This window comes from Hemiscyllium ocellatum, chromosome 12 (assembly GCF_020745735.1).
Source record: "Hemiscyllium ocellatum isolate sHemOce1 chromosome 12, sHemOce1.pat.X.cur, whole genome shotgun sequence".
Classification (NCBI taxonomy): Eukaryota; Metazoa; Chordata; class Chondrichthyes; order Orectolobiformes; family Hemiscylliidae; genus Hemiscyllium; species Hemiscyllium ocellatum.
In genome coordinates, this window is record NC_083412.1 from 52,476,261 (window position 1) to 52,498,441 (window position 22,181).

General features: G+C 39.6%; 1 protein-coding gene across 4 annotated transcripts in view; it reads left to right on the forward strand.

The window, feature by feature from the left end:
* The window catches only part of si:dkey-100n23.5, a 223,846-nt gene extending 213,774 nt beyond the window's left edge, over nucleotides 1–10,072 (forward strand). For all 4 annotated transcript variants that reach the window (XM_060833050.1, XM_060833052.1, XM_060833049.1 and 1 more), the window contains one exon: nucleotides 7,539–10,072. In XM_060833050.1, the coding sequence (XP_060689033.1) occupies nucleotides 7,539–7,703 (165 nt within the window). In that variant the 3' untranslated portion in view covers nucleotides 7,704–10,072. The remainder of the gene's footprint in view (nucleotides 1–7,538) is intronic.
* Nucleotides 10,073–22,181: the final 12,109 nt, after the last annotated feature.

Here is a 22,181-nt window from a genome sequence, read left to right on the forward strand (position 1 = left end):
CGGTTTCCTCTCCAACATCCTTGAACATACTGTCACTACTCAAATGCGTGTCTACATTTCCTGGAACTCTCTTTAAACCCTTTCAATCAGGTTTCTGCTCCTGCCACATTACCAAAATGGCCTTTATTAAAGTTACAATGGACTTCATATTGGATCATGACGAAGATATAAATTGTCTCTCCTTGTCTTCCTTGACCCCTAAGCAGTCTTTGACTTAAATGACCAAGCTAACTTCCTTTATTACTTGTCTACCATTGCATAGGTGAGTGGGACTGTCCAATTCTTAAACATCCAGATGTAACCTGATGATCATGGTCAGTAGCTTCATTTCCCATTCCTGCACCATTACCTTGGATACTGTCCAATGATCTAACCTTAGATCTTTCAAATTTCTCATCTACATGTTAGCCCCTATATAACATTATCTGAAAGCACAGCACTAGGTTCCAAACATAAACAAATTTCTGGAGAGACTCAGCAGATCTGGCAATATCTTCTGACTAAGAGTCACCTAACTCAAAATGTTAACTCTTCTTTCTCCTCATAGATGCTGCCGGACATGCTGAGTTTCTCCAGCAATCTCTGTCTTTGTTTCAGATCTCCAGGTTCTGCAGTTCTTTGTTTTATTATATCAGTTTCCACTTGTATAATGACAACAGACAGCTCCACTTCTCAACCCTCTTCACTATCTTTAAAATATCAGACTCCTTGTCTGTCATCCAATTCTGAATGAGCAGAAATTTCCTCAAAAGTATTGGAACATAAGAACAGGAATAGGCCATTCTGCTCCTCAAGTTTGTTTTGCTATTTAATGAGATTGTAGCTGCTTTGTGGTCTAACTCTGTAAACCTGCCTTTGATCTATATTCCTTAATATCTTTGCTTGACAAAAATTTATTTATCTCAGATTTAGCATTAACAGCTGATTTAGCATCATTTGTCGATGCAAGTTCCAAACATCTACCAACCTTTAGTCTGGTCTTAATTCTCATACTATGTTCCCTTCTTCCAGAATCTCCAACTAGTTGAAATAATTTGCTACTACCTTGAAGACTGATCAGATCACCCCTTAACCTTCTGACTTCTTGAGAAAACAGGCCTCATTTGTATAATCCCTTCTCATAATGTGTTGTTCTTGTAAATCTATGTTACACCCCCTCCAAGGCCAGTATATCCTTCCTAAGGTGCGCTGCCCAGATCTGCTCAATGTACTGCACATGGGGTCTAACCAGATTTTGTATAACTGCAATATAACTTCCATGTCCTTGTACTGTAGCCCTTGGGTTAGAATTTAGATACAAATTGATATTGAAGACAGAAGTCTATATCTGCCGACCCTTCCAAATTCCAGACCCTTCCACCAAATCCACCTTCTCCCCAGCAGTTTCAGACTCATTGCAACCATGGTGTCACGTTTGACCTTTCGCTAAGATTCCAGCCATATTCTGTACCATCAGCCTATTTCCACCTCCAGAACATCAGCTGACTATGTCTCTGTCTCAACTCATCTGCTGATGAAACCCTCTTTCTTGACTTTGTTATCTTTAAGGTTGTCTATTACAAAGAACATAAATAAGCCATTTAGCCCTTTGAGCCTGCTCCTCCATTTAATACAATCGTGGCTGAGTGAACACTTCAATGCCTTTTACCCACAATGTCCCATAACACTTCATGCTATCGATAATCAAAAATGTATCAACCGCGACTTTAAACATGCTCAAAGTGTGAGCTTCCACAGCCCTCTGGGATAGAGGATTCCAAATATTCACCCCTAAGGTAAGGGAGTTCAAAACTAGGGGGCATAATTTTATGGTAAGAGGAGAAAGAATTAAAAAGGACCTGAGGGGTATCTTTTTCACATAAAGGGTGATTCGTGTGTGGAATGAACTGCCAAAGGAATTGGTAGATGCAGGCAACATTTAAAACACATTTAGACAGGCACATAAATAGGGAAGGTTTAGATGGAAATAATGCTAGTTTAGTTTGGGAAACATGGTCAGCGTAGGCGTGTTGGACTGAAGGATCTGGTTGACACTAAGTGGCATCCAATAAAATATCAGTATTTTGACCATTTGATCGGAATTGAATGGTTACGCAGATCTCCTCTAGAGGGCAAAGTGAGGGTAGCAGAAAGAGAAGTCAACTTAGGTGTAGTTGGTGATGGAGGTCACAGATTGGTTATACTGGATGTGTGAGGGTGGTGCAAAATGTACAAGCATGGCAGACCATGAGAGCAGATCTCCTGACAGGAGTAACTACAGCATTGGTAGCTGTGCCTTCAACTGCCAAGGCTCTAAGCTCTCAAATTCCCTCTCCTATGTTTCTCAACCTCTCCACCTCTCTTTTGCCCTTTAAGATGATTCTTAATATCTTTCTCTAACTAAACTTTAAGTCACTTTTCCTGATACCTCCTCCTACATCTCAATGTCAAAATTTATTTGCTGATATTCCTGTGATTCCTTTGAGACATTTGTCTATGTTTAAGCGATTTTATTTACAAGCTGTTGTGGTTGTAGTAAAACAAAATGTGAAAAACCTTTTAAAGAATATGGTTATCTATTCATGTATCAATAATCGTACATTAGTTAAAGTATTACTCTACCGCTATAATATATTAAGTAAATTTATTCAACATATTAAAACTGTGAAGTTGAATAAAGTAGAACAATTTCCTCATACCTTAAGAGTTGAAGAGTGTGGTGCTGGAAAAGCACAGCCGGTCAGACATGATCTGCGGAGCAGGAGAATCGACATTTCAAGCATAAGCTCTTCATAAGGAATGGGCATTCCCTATGAAGAGCTTATGCTTGAAACGACAACTCTCCAGCTCCTGGGATGCTGCCTGACCAGCTGTGCTTTTCCAGCACCACACTCTTCGACTCTGATCTGCAGCATCACTTTCCCCCTCATATCTTCATATTAACTGAAACACCAGATAAATGGCTAAATGTCCAGTTATGCCATTTGTCCAGGATTCCTGTCAGGTGAGAGAACTGCCACAAAATTGAAACTGTTGACTGGCATTGTACCCACGTATGTTGTATCCAGCTAATCTTTCAGTGCTGCTACAAGCCAAAATTACAAGGTCATTTAATAAACTGCCAATGATGGAGGGACCATCATATCTCAACATCAAAGAAATCACATGTTACACAATATGATTGGGCAACGAGAGACCATCATATTGTGTAACCTAGAAAGGACTATAGGTTGCCCTTATTGGCATGCCTTGTAAAAGGGTGTATTTAAATAACACATCTTCAAGTGATACCCAGGTCATAGTTGCATATTTCCTAGATGTAGCATTTTATTTTAATTCATTCTTTCAGAGCTGGCATTGCTGGCAAGGCCAGTAAATTGCTCTTGAACTGAGTGGTTTGCCATGCCATTTACGAGAGCAGTTAAGAATCAAACACATTGGGCTCAATTTTATAGTTTACAATTTGCAGGTAGATAGGATAGTGAATGTGGCGTTTGGTATGCTTTCCTTTATTGGTCAGAGTATTGCGTACAGGAGTTGGGAGGTCGTGTTGCAGCTGTACACGACATTGATTAGGCCACTGTTGGAATATTGCGTGCAATTCTAGTCTCCTTCCTATCGGAAAAATGTTGTGAAATTTGAAAGGGTTCAGAAAAGATTTACAAGGATGTTGCCAAGGTTAGAGAATTTGAGCTATAGGGAGAGGTTGAACAGGCTGGGGCTGTTTTCCCTGGAGCCTCGGAGGCTTAGGGGTGACCTTATAGAGGTTTACAAAATTATGAGGGGTATGGATAGGATAAATAGACAAAGTCTTTTCCCTGGGGTCAGGGAGTGCAGAACTAGAGGGCATAGGTTTAAGGTGAGAGGGGAAAGATATAAAAGAAACCTACGGGGCAACTTTTTCACACAGAGGGAGGTACTTGTATGGAATGAGCTGCCAGAGAACGGGATGGAGGCTGGTACAATTGCAACATTTAAGAGGCATTTGGATGGGTATATGAATAGGAAGGGTTTGGAGGGATATGGCCGGGTGCTGGCAGGTGGGACTAGATTGGGTTGGGATATCTGGTCGGCATGGATGGGTTGGACTGAAGGGTCTGTTTCCATGCTGTACATCTCTATGACTCTATGACTCTAAGTGCAAGTTGCATTGAAGCTTTTCATGGAATCTTGCCAAACCAGTCACATTATTTGCTGTTCCCATTCCTGAGGCATGTGTACATGCGATTTCCACACCATTGTGAATCTGGATGAGTGTTTTCATTCCAGATCCCCCTGCAGGGTTCAGACCTGGCAGATGGGGAAACTCGTGCCCTACTTTGTGGACAGGAACCTGGAGCTCCTGCTGTTTGGGATGATGCACAGGCAGAAACTCCTCATCCCTCAGGACCGGCAGTAGAGTCCATGACACCAGACCATGGTAGTCTGGTCCGAGGTTACCACTTGAGATAAAACCAAGGAGTTTTTTGAAGAAGTAACATGAGGGTAACACTGTTGATGTAGTATACGTAGGATTTCCAGAAGGCGTTTGATACTGACATGTGTAAAAAGGTATAGGTCATAGAATGAAAGGGTGGTGGCAGAGGGATAAGAAAGGGAGAGTAATGGAGGAATGGTTGTAGTGGAATTCTCTCTGGGTCAATACTGGGGCCCTTTTCTGATATTTATTAATTATCTGGATATTGGTATGCTGGAGACAATTTCAAAGTTTGCAGATGACACTAAACTTTGGAAAAACTGTAAACTCTGAGGACGATAGCGTGGCACTCCAAAAGGACATTACAAGTTGGTGGAGTGGACAGGTAGATGGCTGATGAGGTTCGAGTTGATGTACTTTAGCTGGAAGAACATTGAAAGACAATAAAAAATTGAGGGCAGAATTTTAATGGGGGGTGGGTACAAAGCAGTGGGACTTAGGTGTTTATCCAAAATCATTGAAGGTGGTAGGACAGGTGGGGAGAGCAGTTAATAGAGCATATAGCATTCTCTGCCTTTTTTAACAGGGGCATAGAGTTCAAGAGCAGGGAGTGATGTTGAACTTGCATAAAACAATTCTTAGAGCTCAGCTGCAGCATTGCATATAGTTGTGGCATCACATTATAGGATGGTATGAATACATTGGAGACAGCACAGAAACAATTTACAGGAGTGGTTCCAGGAATGAGAAATGATGAGGATGGATTGCAGAAATTGGGACTGTTTCCTTGGAGAGGAGATTTCATAGAGTTTTTCACAATCATGGTGGACTGGATAGAGTAAATAGGGAGAAGCTGTTCCAACTCGTAAAATAAAGAAAATCAAACGGGCATAGGTTTAAAGTGACATGCAAATGAAGCAAGGATGATGTGAGAAATATGTTTTGCACAGCAAATAGTTAGGGTATGGAATTCATGGCCTGAAAATGTGGGGGAGGCAGGTTCAATTGAGGCATTCAAGAGGATATTGGATATTGTAGTTCTGTTCACCGTGCTGGGAATTTGTCTGGATACTGGTATGCTGGAGACAATTTCAAAGTTTGCAGATGACACTAAACTTTGGAAACTTTCTGCCCAGTATATTGGGTCTAGGTCGATGTGCTTATTGATTGAATCTGTGGATGAGTGCCATGCCTCTAGGAATTCCCTGGCTGTTCTCAGAGTTGGAACTGACAACCAGAAGCGGCAGATACAAATCACTATAAATGCCAGAGAAAACATCACAGAAGCGCTTCACAGGAGGCTCCCAAGCACTGAGGATGTCATCTAGACAGGGGACGAAACATCTGCAACACAAACTCCCAGCTCGGCGAACAGAACCACAGCAATGAGCACCCGAGCTACAAATCTTCTCCAAACTTTGAGGATATTGGATAATTATTTGGATAGAAATGGTGTGCAGTAATATGGGGAAGAGACATGAAATTGGCACTAAGCACTAGGTGGAGGCATGATGGGCCAAATGGACTCCTTCTGTATCATTAAAATTGTGGGATTCATTCTCAGTCATCTGGAGGAATGCCCAGCAATATAGGAAGAAAGTCATTGACCTTCTACACTCTGCCTCCATAATTGCCACCATCTTCTCTCTGATACCTCACATTTACTCTTTCTGTTATAGCACCTACCTCCCTCCAAAGCTCATGCTCCGCCACTCTCACTGTTGCCTGCAGCATCTTCCTCACTCGGTCTCTCCGTCCCAAGACCAACAGCCCTGTAAGTCCTCTGTGCTGCCACCCACCTGAATCAACAGTAATAGCTGTGTCATCTTCCATTTTACCTGACTCTCTCTCATTCCAGGAAGAAAACAGCCTACAATAGGGCAGAAAGTCACAATATTGTGACTATGTTCTGCTGCTCATCATTAGGGCCCTCACCCTTTATATGGTGATGATTCTGACTCTCACCACCGTGAGCAGGACCTGGACTGTATCAGATACTGCCTTACCATGCTGAGTCTCCTGAGTGAAGGCTAGTCCCCTTGACTAAGGCCTGTTGACAACAAGGACAAGCTTTCCATCTTTTTGTCTGTAATAAATGTCACAGCAAGACCGCAGTAACATGAGCTCAGTGTCTGGCTGAGGGGGCTCAAGTAGAATATTAGCAGCAAATTTGCACAAACTGTATTTCCTGTCCCTGTCACTATTCATCAAACAGTATCAGTTGAATGCCAATTGTTTTCTATACAGAAATTCAAAAGCTGACTTTATCTTCACTCACTGAACCAAAATTGTTGAAGCATGCTTTAGGCTACAGGAAATCTATGGCTTGCCTTTTGGTAGATCAGTATGATTTCCGTGCTTCCAGCGAGCACCGGGGTCAAAGCCTTGAGATATCTATGCTTATTACAGTTGTCTGCAGCTGCACCCTGTTGTTGAGCCAGTTAATAATAATGTTACCAAAAAAAAACACACGTCAACACAGTACTTAACAGTATCCCATCATGCTGATGATCAGATTAAAGTATTTCAGCCAAAATTAACTTGAGTTTCAACATAGAAGTACATCTAAAGCTTTTTCATGAATGGTGTAGCTTTGATGTCTTGTCAGTGGCTCCATCAATAAATTAGTCTGTTATTAACCCTGACCTTGAAGGTAATACATTACTTTCTTTACTGTGCATTTCAACATTTCTTCAGTTTTTTTTTCATATTAGTACACTTTCTTTTAAATTTTTTTTATCGTTTATTTCCTGATTATTTCCTCCTGTTGTTTGTTGATCGTTTTATTTTGAGGTAACTTTTCAGAAAAAAATCATGTGGCTTGTAGATTGGAAAGATGACTCCAATGCATGAATGTTACCAGTTCCCCTTTTCACCAGATCAAAAATGCCCCTCTCAACTGTTCTTCAAAATAGTAGTAAGTCCCCAATACAGTCTTCTCAAACTGTTAAAAGGGTTAAGAGACCATTGTTGTAGGAACTGTTGTTCTGTTCATTTTGTTTGCTTTAATAATATATTTTATTTGTAATGATTTTTTTGACATTTTCACAAGTTACTCTTTAGGTAGAAAAACATAGCCCGACCAACTATGTTCCTAAAATAACACCTTTATTGCACTGCATGACATTTCATTCTTTTTCAGCTTGCTTTCCAGTCCCGATTTTCTGATACAACATTGATCAAGGAGTACCAGCCGGGGCCTGTGCGCTACATGGCCCATTTGGAAAGCGATTCCTCAGACTCATGTGATGACGGCACAGGAGCAATTTATTCATCGACCGTGACATCCAGGGACAGGAGGCCCTGACAACAGCAACACCCCGCAACTGAGCATGTGCACTGTTGGACTCTGAGACAAAGGAAGAACCCCTCCGTGACACTAGAGCTGAGCTGTCAACCCTCATTATTAATTCTAGGGTCTTAATATTTAATGTCATAAAACTGGAACAGAAGCTTCAGATTTGTGGAGGAACCATCATGCTAAAGACAAACACATAGTTAAAGAGGTTGTTCCTTTCAGCTGTCTCTGGTTTATGTTACACACGAAGGAAAAGGATAGTCTAAAGCAATAGAAAAACTAAGAACATAATGTTGAGTAAAAGGAAAGCATTTGATGAAATTGATGTAATGGTCATATATGAAAAGTTAAGTGCAGTGTTTTATTTCAAACAAATATCTTTACTTTATTTCTTTAGTGAGGGCATTGGATTTTTATGTTGATTTTGCTTTAATTGTATTTGAATATTTTCAGAACAGTGCATTCTCAATTTGGCTGACCTGTCTATTTGATTCAGGTTGCGTAGTGAATTATAATGAGTGAAACTATGACTTTGATCGCTGTACACTATGCTGTGGGGAAAGCAGACAGTTCAGGAGGGTAGGACAGCTGAAAAGGAGAGGAAATGCACAGTTGTAGAGCCCTAAGTAGACACAGACAAAATGATTGAGAGCCATAACTACAGGACAACTTTTTGAAAAATGTTTACAATTTAATTTAACGTCAGTTATTTAAAGTGTCCAAATTATTGAAGATAATTGTTTTCAAAGATCAAGCAAACATTAAAGCCATCTAACGATGTCCAAATCCATATGATTCTTATTAACTATTTTTAATTGTGTTTTGTTATCAGGTCTTGGCTTATGGACTGCCTTGTGTAATTTATATTTGCTTATAGGATTATTGTGCCTATATGTAGTAAACTAAAGCTTTCCTACAAAATCTTCCAGAAATGCTGTTAATTGAAATGGATGAATCTGCCTTAGAAACATTTTTTGTTTGAGTTTGTTCATTTTGTAGAATGTTGCAGAAAATATAAAATTAAGTGGCTTAACAAGATGATGCATCTTTGTGGCAGTGGTAAGAAGCATTTAGCTCTCACCATAAACTACTGTCTTTAATCCTGACAGTCTTGTTTGGAGCAACTGCATGGGAGCCTGTGTGCAGATAACCTTCTTGTTTTCATGTTTGCAGCTGATACTTGGTCACTGGCAAATATTAGAAAGAGTTTAGCATCACGCTTTACAAAATTGAAGCCTTTTCTAACAGAGACATGATTTACATTGTTCTGTGATCAATTTTACTGCTACTAAAGTAGTATTGTTTAGGCACTGCCCTCAATTTACTCAACCCATTTGTCCCAAAATGTAAAATCTCATACACTAAACAACTGTTTAGTGAGATCTGACTAAACCCAAGAATGGGAATGAGAATAAGAAAAGTCCATTGCAGTAACAAAACGCAACTATTAAAGCAAATTGGGAGTCTGAATTTGTATACTTGCATATTGGGCCATCCTGTTCCCTAGAATTTTATTATTGCAGCTTTAAACACGGAGTGGAATTAAAATTCACTTGGACTACAAATCAGCAGTGTCAAATCCGCTACCCATGATGAACATTGACCCAGTTCCTTTTCATATTCTTTGGTCTAAAGCAAAATCAGAAGAGTTAATCAAGACCACACTGTGGTTCATTTTATGCTTCCACCAGAGTCAAATTTCACCCTATAGTCAAATAGAGGAACGAACTGAAACCCACATCTGAACTTTAAAATGTGAATTTGGCATTCAAGCTGTATGAGGCCTAAAGTAGAATAACAGCCTGATAACTACCATTATTACTGACTTGCAAGGCAGTTAAAACAATTTTAATTTATACAGTGTCTTTCACAACCTCAGAATTGCAAAAACGCTGCTTTTCTCCAAATGATTTAATGTATTTTTTTAATGTCCATGAGAGTGGTTTGACATTTCTCTTAAAAGACAGTGTCTGAGATAGCATAGTCCTCCTCAGTAGTGCAGCAAAGTGTTCACCCAGATTATGTACTCAGATCTTGGGGGTGGGAGTTGAATTCTCAGCCTTCTAACTGGGAGCTGAGACTGTAACCCCTGGGCCACAGCTGATATTGAAATGCTATTTCTTAATCCTCTGCCACAATGCTGCATAGAGAGAATGCTGTCAGGACTAGCCTTCCCATCAAAAACAGACATCCTGTTTGGTAGTCAGAGTTGTATGACAGGAACTCTGAAGATGTGCTCAGCTCATTGTATTATAACCTAATGTTTAAAGGAAAATTATATTGGTAAATTATGTCCTTTGGTGGTCTAAAAAAGAATAAACTAGTGTGAATTTCATTTTTAATCAAGAAAGCATAAAGTATAATTCTTTTTTTTACTTTGTTACGGTGTTAATTCTCAAAAGGAAATGAGTGCTGAATGGCAATAGCAAAGTTGAGCATTTTTGAAAAATGCTGTGATGTTTTATCTTTATTCCAAGAAATAATTTAGACTATATCCCTATTTCAATTGTTTAAAGAACTGAGGAATTTTAATATTTTAATAAATATTAAATATAGGCCAAATGGACTGAAGTGAAATATATTGTTTGAATTGGTTTCGTAGTTGAACAGGGTGAGTGGGAGTTTGATGAGGAAATTCAGAAGCCCAGAGGCTGACTATTACATGGCTCCATGGAGTGTGCTTTTAATAGGGAGAGAGTGAGGGGGTGGATGAAACATTTAAAACAGATTGAGTAGCTAATCAGCCACATTTCCATGTTTACCTGACCTCACCCCAATAAATTAGGGTGTGGGTGGTTGCCAAAATTTGCAGCCTGCCCATCATATATCAGTAATAATTAAGGGTCAAAATATTACTCCAATATTATCCTGCCCATGCCATGATTCAATTGGCGCGGCTGACCTTTCTTTTCAAGTGCTTCTTAAAGCAGTAGGAATCAAAGGGTGTACTATCTTCAGTGTGCAAACCCTCACTGTGTTCTGCCTGACCAAAAAAAGTATACACCCTGCTTTCCTCCCTGGACTGCAAAACTAACCATTACTTCTTCCAATTCTTAAGACGCTTGAACCAACGGTTCTAATATTCCTTGACATAGAATCAATGATGTTCAAATGCACCTGCTGACCCCTCACCCCCTTCCTGGATTAAATGCAGCCCGAGGTGTCACAACAGAATCTCCCCCAGGAAGTCAGCCTGAGCTTCAGGCTTGCATTCCATTTGGACAGGTGAACATCAAAAGTAAGGACCTGATGCTGCTTTTGGGATCACAGGTGCACTTAGTGGTGGTATTGAATTCCCAACCTCAGCAGCTGATTCCAAGTTTGGGTGCCTTTCTTTGATGAATGATGAGAGTATGGATCATATCCAAGAGAAGAAAATATTCTCCCTTGGAGTGTCCCATCAAAATATTGAAATGACCAATCTGCCTCAGGGGAATGGGTTAACCCAGTTCCACTAAATCCAGATGTTGGCAGTGGCAAGTTGGAGAGAGTTTAAAATTGGATTTGAAATTTCTAAAATTTGAGCATCTCACACTACCATAACCCAATCCTTTCTGGGAAGGTTAACATTTTCTCATTTGAGTCAATTAGAGTCATAGAGATGTACAGCACAGAAACAGGACCTTCGATCCAACTCATCCATGCCGACCTGATATCCCAACCCAATCCAGTCCCACCTGCCAGCACCCGGCCCATATCCCTCCAAACCCTTCCTATTCATATACCCATCCAGATGCCTCTTAAATGTTGCAATTGTACCAGCCTCCCCCACTTCCTCTGGCAGCTCATTTCATACACGTACCACCCTCTGTGTGAAAAAGTTGCACCTTAGGTCCCCTTTATATCTTTCCCCTCTCACCCTAAACCTATGCCCTCTAGTTCTGCACTCCCCAACCCCAGGAAAAGACTTTGTCTATTTATCCTATCCATGTCCCTCATGATTTTATAAATATCTATAAAGTCACCCCGCAACCTCCGATGCTCCAGGGAAAACAGCCCCAGCCTATTCAACCTCTCCCTATAGCTCAAGTCCTCCAACCCTGGCAACATCCTTGTAAATCTTTTCTGAACCCTTTCAAGATTCACAACATCTTTTAGTTAGGAAGGAGACTTGAATTGACTGCAATATTCCAACAGTGGCCTAACCAATGTCCTGTACAGCCGTAACATGACCTCCCAACTCCTGTACTCAGTATTCTGACCAATAAAGGAAAGCATTCCAAACGCCGCCTTCACTATCCTATCTTCCTGCAACTCCACTTTCAAGGAGCTATGAACCTGCACTCCAAGGTCTCTTTATTCAGCAACACTCCCTAGGACCTTACCATTAAGTGTATAAGTCCTGCTAAGATTTGCTTTCCCAAAATGCAGCCACTCACATTTATCTGAATTAAACTCTATCTGCCACATCTCAGCCCATTGGCCATCTGATCAAGGTCTAATCTGAGGTAACCTTCTTCGCTGTCAACTACACCTCCAATTTTGGTGTCATCTGCAAATTTACTAACTGTACCTTTTATGCTCACATCCAAATCATTTATATAAATTATGAAAAGTAGAGGACCCAGCACCAATCCTTGTGGCATTCCACTGGTCACAGGCCTCCAGTCTGAAAAACAATCCTCCACCACCACCATCTTCTACCTTTTGAGCCAGTTCTGTATCCAAATGGCTAGTTCTTCCTGTATTCCATGAGATCTAACCAGTCTCCCATGTGGAATCTTGTTGAACGCATTACTGAAGTCCATTTAGACCACATCTACCACTCTGCCCTCATCAATCCTCTTTGTTACTTCTTCACAAAACTCAATCACGTTTGAGAGACATATTGTGATGAAGTTTAGTTTACTCCCTGTGTCTTCAAATATAATAGCATCAGGCACAAACCATTTCTTCTTGTTTCTCTTTCTCTTCCCTACCCACTACCCCCCCCCCCCTTCCAGTATGCTCACCCCACCAGGATAGATGGTGCTACCTGACCAATTACAGTCAGACTCAAACCCTTAGTAAGTAAATAAGAACAAACAAATTAGGAGCAGGAGTAAGTATTTCAGCCCTTGAGCCTGCTCCACCATTAGATACGATCATAGCTGATCTCATTTTGGCCTCATCTGCACTTGCCTATCTACTCTCCATAAGTCATCAACGCATTGCTAATTAAATATCTGGCTATCTGCTCTTTCGATTTGTTCAGTATCTCAGCATCTATTGCACTCTTCAAGATTCATTACCCTTTAAGACAAATAATTTCTCCTCATCGCTGTTTTAAATCTGCTACTCCTTATTCTAAACCTATGACCTCTCGTTCTAGATTACCCACATGAGGAAACATCCCTTTTACATCTCCTTTGTCAATCCTCTTTAGCATCTTATATACCTCAATTAGATCTCTCATTTTTCTAAACTCTAGAGAGCATGGACCTAAACTGCTTACTCTCTCTCCATAAGATAAACCCTTGATCTCTGGAATCAATCTTGTGAACCTCCTCTCAACTGCATTCAATGCAATTACATCCCTCCTCAAGTAAGGGAACCAAAATTATATGCAGTCTCACCAATCCATGTACTGTTGCGACAACACTTCCCTACTTTTATACACTATCCCTTTAGCAATAAATACTAAAATTTGATTTGTCTTCCTACTACCTGCTGTACCTGCATACTAGTTGCCTCCTATTGCCTCAAATTTAAAATTCTTGTCCCTGTGCTTCATCCCACTTTACCTCTGGAACATCATCCATGCTACAAAACCCCTCAACTCTATATTCTTTCTTCTCCATCCATATGCTTTTCCCCTTCACCCTGCCCTTAATTCAGCAGCCATACTATCAGCTGCTTAGATTGATCTCTGATGTTTCTTCCCTAAATCCCACTACCTGCACCTCCCTTTCCATTGTAAGGACTCTCCAAAAAGCATACCTCTTTAACTAAGCTTCAGATCACGTCCACTAATATCTCCTCTGACGTGGCATCAATTTCTTTGATTATGTCTCCAGGAAGCATTTCTGTCTGAAAGTTGTTATATAAATGTGAGTATTTGTTACGCTTAATATTATCCCTTCCAGATCCAGAAACTGCAATTTTACAAATCAGTTTGTGAGGTCAGCCCACTGTTAAACCATGAATCATAGAGCCACATAAAATAATATCGATTTGATATACCTTTCTCATCTAAACATCACTGCAAAAGCATGCTTGGAGCAGGAGGAAATTAATTTTTGAATAGTACTGTGTCACCTGGAGGTTATTGTAAAGGTCTAGTTGTAGAGATCTAGCAACAGAAATGAGAATCAGAGAAACTAAAGAGATACCTGATAACATAACATTCTGAAGTCATATTTTAACTTCAGCATTGCAATCTTTTTGATTGTATGTTGTGTAAAAAAAATTATTACAAGATCAATCGAGTGGAAAATTTCCAAAATATCTTGCATGATTGTTACTTCCCTAAACTGATGTGGAATTGACGGTTTGGCATGACTGTGCTGAATAAGTATAGCTGATTAACTTGGTGCTACTATTTTCACATTGGAGTGTAAGGTTGAAGCAAGAGAGAAGGAAGTGGTAATTGGATGATGTCAGGCTGGAGTTTTAAGAGCTGTTTGATAATGGAAATGAACGCTGAAGCAGTTCCACAGCTATGAGACCCTTGAAAAGAATGACTTACAGTGAAACGCAGCTTAATAAGCCTTGACTACAGCTAAGTAAAGATGCAGGGATGAGACAAAGCACATAGGATGCCCTAACTGACCACCAAGCTATTTAACTTTTAATCTTAAAAGCCCCAAAACATTAAAATCAAAATGCACAAGCTATTCTCTGTTAATACAGAGAATTATTCAATTTTATAGACTAAATTAGATTCTGATTGAGAGATGAACACCAGTTTACTCTGGTCATTTTTACAATGCATAGATATAAACATTTCTTTGATTTTTATTTGCTTTAATTCAAGGGAAAAGAATTGTAAGGAGTAAAGCCATGGAATTAATGAGCATGTGTCTAAACACAGTAAGCTACAAATTCTAAAGGCACAAAATAAGCAACATGGGCACAGCAGGAAATTTGTAAAATGAGAGCCACACATTTAAGTGCACAAAGAGGAAAGGACATTACCTTGAATATTATTGGGTCGGTAAAGATTACAGATGTCTTCGGCTCTTATTTTACTTGTAAATCAACATGACATTTTATGGTGATGTAATAAGGTGAACTGAGATCATAACCAAAAATTTTTAAAGCTAATTAAAATTATTTTAAACTTGAAACAAAACAGCCATAGTTGCTAAAATAATTGCTTTAACTATAAATCTGCCCACACTCCTCTTAATAGATGAATTGATATAGTAAGCTTTGTCGAACCAATTCTGCAGCCAGAACATGCATGTAAATCAGTGCTAATTGAATGACAGCCCTAGCTGGTCAAATCCTATGGTGTCAACTCGTTAGCAAAATCATAATTTGTGCTATTGTCTTGTTCTGATAACTGCTTAGCCATACCTTCCTCATGGCATTATGGCTGTACATACACCACATGCTGTACATGTCATAGACATATACAGCATGGAACAGACCCTTTGGTCCAACTCATCCGTGCCAATCAGATATCCTAAATTAATCTAGTCCCATTTGCCAGCAATTGGTCCATATCCCTCTAAACCCTTCCTATTCATATACGCGTTCAGCTGCCTTTTAAATGTTGTAATTGTACCAACCTCCACCACTTCGTCTGGCTGCTCATTCCATACATGCACCACCCCTTCTTCACAAAAAGGTTGCCCCTTAGGTATCTTTTAAATCTTTCCCATCTCACTTTAAACCTGTGCCCTCTAGTTTTGAACTCCCGTACCTTCTCCCTGTAGCTCAAACCCTCCAACCCTAGCACATCCTTGCAACTCTTTTGTGAACCCTTTCAAGTTTCATAACATCCTTCCTCCAGCAGGGAGACCAGAACTGCACACAGTAGTTCAAGTAGATGGCTTACCATGCTTTCTCAAGGGCATTTAAGAATGGGGAAATAAATGCTGGCCAAACCAGTGACTCTCACTTCCCTAAAAGAATTTTAAAAATGCAGCAAAGCATCAGGAACCTATATAGTATCATAGAGTTAATAGCAACAGCACAATGTCCTCGAGGTGTGTCCCCAAGTATAGTAGGGCCAAGACAAGATGTAGTTCTGTCCTCCTGATCCTCCAAATAACAGTGGTACCATCAAATGTTATAAAATGAGTACTTTATGGAGCTGTTGGAGCATTTTACAATCGCTTTCCTTTTTTCAGTCATGATAGTCTGTGACCACCTGACCATTAACAGAATTAAATCCAGTTTTATTCATGTACACTGAGGGTACCTTGATGGCAACAAGGAGTGTTGTCATCGCATCTACACTTGTTGGAGCCTAGGCACCTGCATGATATCATGCAACCTCCCTACCCCCCTGTCTTTCCCTTTTTTCTTATGACCAGACTGTAAATAATTCTTGAACAAACATACCAACAGGGAATTGTAGAAATACTCAGCACATGAGGCAACTTCTGTTGTGAGAAAGCAGAGTTAATATTTCTTCATCAAATCAATGCCTTATACATTCAACAGAATTCCTCTACTTTTATTTTCAAATAACTTAGAATTCCATTTGTCTTTTTCTGATCCTTTCTGTCTATATTTCCACTGTGTAGTCCAAGATCATGGTCCACAATGTTAACAGTTTTACAATTTATGATGTGCTTGCTCTTTATGTTCTTTCTGAAAATGTAGAACATTCTTTCTCTTCATTGAACTTCACAGACTGAACTTCATTTTCTAATTATCTACCCATTCTGCAAGCATTGTTTTTATTTCACAATTTCTTACTCCTTCTTATAGTTTGCCACATTCCTTTAGTTAAAGCTTAAATATGAATATACGTATCTCATCAAAACTTTTATCTATTTCTCTTATTCTAGAATTTGAATTGGATGTCATTTTAGGGTCTAGCTTGTTAATTGATCCTAAATGCTTCAAAATATGAACAGGAGTAGTCCATTCAACCCATTAAACATGCTTCAATTCTCAATTAGATCTTGGTTGATCATCCATCTTAATTCTGTTTTTGCGCACTATCTTCCTATCCTTTGATGTGATTAATCTGCAGAGATCTACTGATTTCCCAGTTAAGTATGCTCAATGACTAAGCTTTTAAATTCACCACCATCTGAATGAGGAAATTCATCTCAGTGGGAGAAAGTGAGGACTGCAGATGCTGGAGATCAGAGTTGAAGAGAGTGGCACTGGAAAAGCACAGTCAATCAGGCAGCATCCAAGGAGCAGGAGAGACTCTTCTGCTTCTTGGATGCTGCCTGACCAGCTGTGCTTTTCCAGTGCCACTCTCTTCAAATTCATTTCAGTGGCCTGAGATTGCATTCCATGCTCTAGGCCTGTTGACCAGGGGAAACATTTTATCTACATTCACCCTGTCACTCCCTGCAAGAATTTTATACATTTTAATAAGGTTACCCCCTCATTCAATGAAACTCTAAGGAATATAGACCCATCTATCTCTCTTCATAAAACAATCCCACCAGAGATTGATAAAATTTACTAATCCCAGATTAATGAGAATCTTCATTGTACTTGCTGTACGACAAGTATATCTTATTCAATAAGAGGATGAAAACTGTACAGTAATCCTGGTGAGGTCTCACTAATGAATAAGATGAATGTGTTTTATATATTCTTTAATGAGTTGTGAGTATCACTGGCAAGAGCAGTACTAGTGCCCATCCCTAAAGACCTTTAAATTGAGTGGCTTCCTAAACCATTTCAGAGGGCACTTAAAACTTAACCACATTACTTTGGATATGGATTCACATCTAGGTCAGACATATAAAGATGGCAGATTTCCTTTCTAAAGGGCACTAATGAACTAAATGGATTTTTACAGGTCTCCATTGCTTTTATCCATTTAACTTAAATTCCACCATCTGCTATGTTGGGATGTGGACCAATTTCCTAGGTCACCGAATTACATGTCCAGCATCTTAACTACTATCACTCTGAAGTACAGTTTTCTTATCACTGAAGCACCAAATCTGTTTAGTTGTTTTTCTAAAATCTACCCAAAGGAAAATAGTACAGAAAAGATTATTAGTTTTAATATGTGCCAAGAAGTTACCATTCAAGAAAAATAAAGAAATCTAATATCTCTACAATTACCTGAGTTTCCAGCACACAATCAGAGTCCAGGAACTTCAAATGAAGAATTCCTGATGAAGGGCTCCTGCCTAAAACATCAATTTTCCTGGTCCTTGGATGCTGCCTGACCTGCTGTGCTTTTCCAGCACCACTCTAATCTTGACTCTGATCTCCAGAATCTGCAGTCCTCACTTTCGCCTGCTTAGGAGAAACACCTTATTCTATTCAGCATTTCACATGGACTAACTGATTTTGATGGAAAATTGTAATTGACAGTATACATCTACTATTGGAAAACTACATGGACTGAGACCCTTGCCCCACTACCATTCCCCATCATCCAGTATAAATTGCTTGTTTGGATTTCCAACTTGGCTTCTGGTAAGCCCAGTTTATTTTGCAGATCACCTAAGTCAGCAGCTCAGGTTCAACATACCTATATATTAGAGGACAAGAACTTGTTTGCTGTCATGCTAATAGACTGAATCTTGCCATGAAAATAATAGCCTTAGAGTGCTCACTGTCATTTGCAAATCACACAGCAATTTCCTTAAACTGTGTATGCGCAGTTAAACACAGAAATTTAGATGTTATCCTCCACAGCTATGAGAAAGTAGCACCTTCTACTCCGAGCCATTGAAATATATTGAGTGCAATATACAGAAATTCCTGTACAGGCATCATCAATGCAGACTAATGTTGCTACAGAAAACTAAAGCATGCCTGTATGGTTTAAGTAGGAGAAAGTGAGGACTGCAGATGCTGGAGATCAGAGCTGAAAATGTGTTGCTGGAAAAGCGCAGCAGGTCAGGCAGCATCCAAGGAGCAGGAGAATCGACGTTTCAGGTATGAGCCCTTCTTTCCTGCTCCTTGGATGCTGCCTGACCTGCTGCGCTTTTCCAGCAACACATTTTCATATCTGGTTTAAGTACTCATTTAAAAGCATGCTAAGTTTTAATTACTGTAAAACAATCTCTTCTGGTTATAAAAATAGGAAAGGTTTGGAGGGATATAGGCTGGGTGCTGGCAGGTGGGACTGGATTAGGCTGGGATTTCTGGTCGGCAAGGACGGGTTGGGGTTGGACCGAAGGGTCTGTTTCCATGCTGTACATCTCTATGACTCTATGACTTTTCCTCTGCTTTTCAAAAAATCCCTGATCCTAATCCATTTCTTCCCTCTTCATTTCACTTTCCGCGTGCAATTTAACATTAAATTCACTATTCTAACTTACAATTTCTCGTTTAGACTCTGCACTACTCGTTAGCAATGATTCAATCTGAGTAGTTAAGTAGATTCTTATTTCTTGCCATGCTCACACAAGACTGATGTCCTGTAAAGATGTGCCATACCATTTGAATGGTCTGTTAATAATAACTTGGTGTGCAAAAACTGTTCACTTGCTACTTGCAGCAAAATCTGCCCAAGATTTTCACAGAGCGTTTCAAGAGTTTCATTTACAGGCCTGAGACCTTTAAGGCTTCTATCATCTGACCTTTCTATTTTAATATTAGACTTAAGATTTTAGATTTTTCATTTACTGTTCTTTATGCGCCATTGTTGTGTTAATGGGTCTGCTCCAATATATTTCTTCACGACCAGAATATGTACTGATGTTTATTGTTTCATATCGTGCAAACATCTTGCCTGTGCTGAATAGTAGGGAAGTGTTGCAATGATTAGCAGTTTGACTATCAGAATACTTGTCCTTGGTGTGCAGAGATGCTGCCTACTGAACCACAAGGTCTTGTTATACACCGATGTTCAATAATATCCTTTAGGGGAGGAAACTGTTGTCCTTACCTGGTCTGGCCTACACGTGACTCCAGACCCACTGCTTTATGGTTGACTCTTAACTGCCTTTTGGACAATTAGGGATGGACAATAAATACTGGCTTGGCTAGCAATGCCCACATCCTGTGAACAAATAAAAATATGTTGCCTAATTTAAGTCACTCTCTGAATTTTTGTCCTCTTCATTTTGAGAAAGATCTGCCATTTTCACTGAATCTGCTGCCGTGACTCAGATGACCATAGTGAAGTGCAGTGGAGCAACAAGTTGGTCTGTCACAATCCCATCCTTCACCAGAGCAAAATCCTCGCTAGCAAAAACAAACTTTTTTTTAACCACGATGCAAGGCATGTCAGTGATTTCAGGAATGAGTCTGAATAGCCCTGGGGTTAAGTTTATGGTGTGGGAGTTGGGAAGAAAACTGCTTCTACAGCAACATCATATTGAATGAGCCAGTTTTGGTGAACAAATTCAAAACAGTGCTTTGTTCCAGCAAAATTAAATGATTAAGGATTAAACACAATCAAGTGTTCTGTGAAATGTGTACCCACATTACAACTTTATTTGTATGGATTGGAAGTACAGTATTATAGAATACTTGGAAATCACTATTCTTTATAAATGTACTTGCCAATAATGTGAACACCAGTTAATTTTAGTTGAGCAACTGTGGAGTTTACAACCTTAACAACTTTCCCACTGCATCTGGTGTTTAATACTCTTGGTTTAGGATAGATCATTTCAACCCCAAAATGAATGGGTGAAGATTGGGAGTGCGCCGTACTCCATTTGCAATTCACCTATCTGCATTTCTGGTCAGTGAGACTCCATGCTGGGAACAAAGGCTAACAATTTAACAGCTGTGGTCTTGAAGCATTTCATTTTTCCCATGTGATTTCTCATAATTACAGCCATTCGCTCTCAATTTAACCTCAGCAAAATGCTACTTAAAAGGAGATTGACAGATTTCTAAATAATCAGTACCTGATACTTTGCAGGGCTCAAATAGTTGCTTTAGAGTTTTATTTTTCTCTAAGAATATTTTCAGGCCAGTTTAATAATTACAAATACATATATCCAGTAATTTGTATGGATGAGTTGAGCATTAGGTTAATACAAGCATTTTATTATTTTGTGACTGAAACACTTTAGAATTAAAAATTAGAATCTCTACAGTGTGGAAACAGGCCCTTCGGCCCAACAAGTCCACACTGGCCCTCCAAAGAGTACCCACCCAGACCCATTCCCGTACTCAATATTTACACCTAACTAATGCACCTAACCTACACATCCCTGGACATTATGGGCAATTTAACGTAGCCAGTTCACCTAACCTGCACATCTTTGGACTGTGGGAGGAAACCAGAGCACCCAGAGGCAACTCCCACAGACATGGGGAGAATGTGTAACCTCCACACAGACAGTCGCCTGAAGGTGGAATTGAACCTGGGTCTCTAGCACTGTGACACAGCAGTGGTAGCCACTTAGCCACCGTGCTCCACCCAAACCTTAAACTATTCTCAGATGATTGATGAGCAACATTCCACAATTCTTATTCTTGTATCACTATAGTGCCTTGAATGTGACTGCCTAGTTAGACTTGTGTCATCTATGCTGTGATCATCTTACAGTACTTTCTTTAAAAAACAATGCACTCCTCTGCCATAGATATCTATGGTGTGGGCTATACAACTTGTTGATGCCACTGGACTTTTATTTCAGCCTATTGGAAATGGAGTCTCAAGTTCTGAGACAATTAACTAATATAGTAATAAATATAGAATGTATTTTTAAATATAATTTCTTAATTCATTCTCAAGATATTAGTGTCTCTGGCTAGACCAGCATTCCACACCTATTCCTAAATGATAATTGCTAATATTCAATCACAATTTGGATCTGAATCCATAACTAAGCCAGACCATCTAAGAATGGCAGTTTCTTTCCCTAAAGAAGAGCCCATTACTGAACCAGATGAGGTTTTTTCCTGACAATCAGTGGCGGTCATTAATTCCAGATTGTTATTGAATTAATCTGCCATGGTGAGATTTGAATCCGGCTTCCAGAACATTACGTGGGTTTTTGGATTTAATATTTTAGTGATAATACTGCAAGGCCATCACCCTTTTTTTTAGCTATTTGGCTCTGAGGTGTATCTCACTGCATTTTTTAATACCATTTTATATGAAACCTTTTCCGTTGAAAAATGTTCTCGCCTTCCCACTTCTCCAGAATAACTGACACTTCATGGGTGCTGGCTCCTCTTGACATCTCACATAAGCAGCCATTAATTAAATGCAGGCTTTGACATTGAGTTATCAACATGCAACAGTGTCACATGTGCATTTCCAGCAGCTTTGAGCAGCAGATTCTCTCAATAATGTTTCCCTCCGTAATCCGGGCTAGGTGAAGACAGTTTAGTTCAAATAGCTCAGCACAGACTAGGAAATGAATCTCAAATCTTCATAGTTTCAGCAATTTACACTCTCTGATCAAACAGGGGCTTTCACCTTCTTTGTTTATC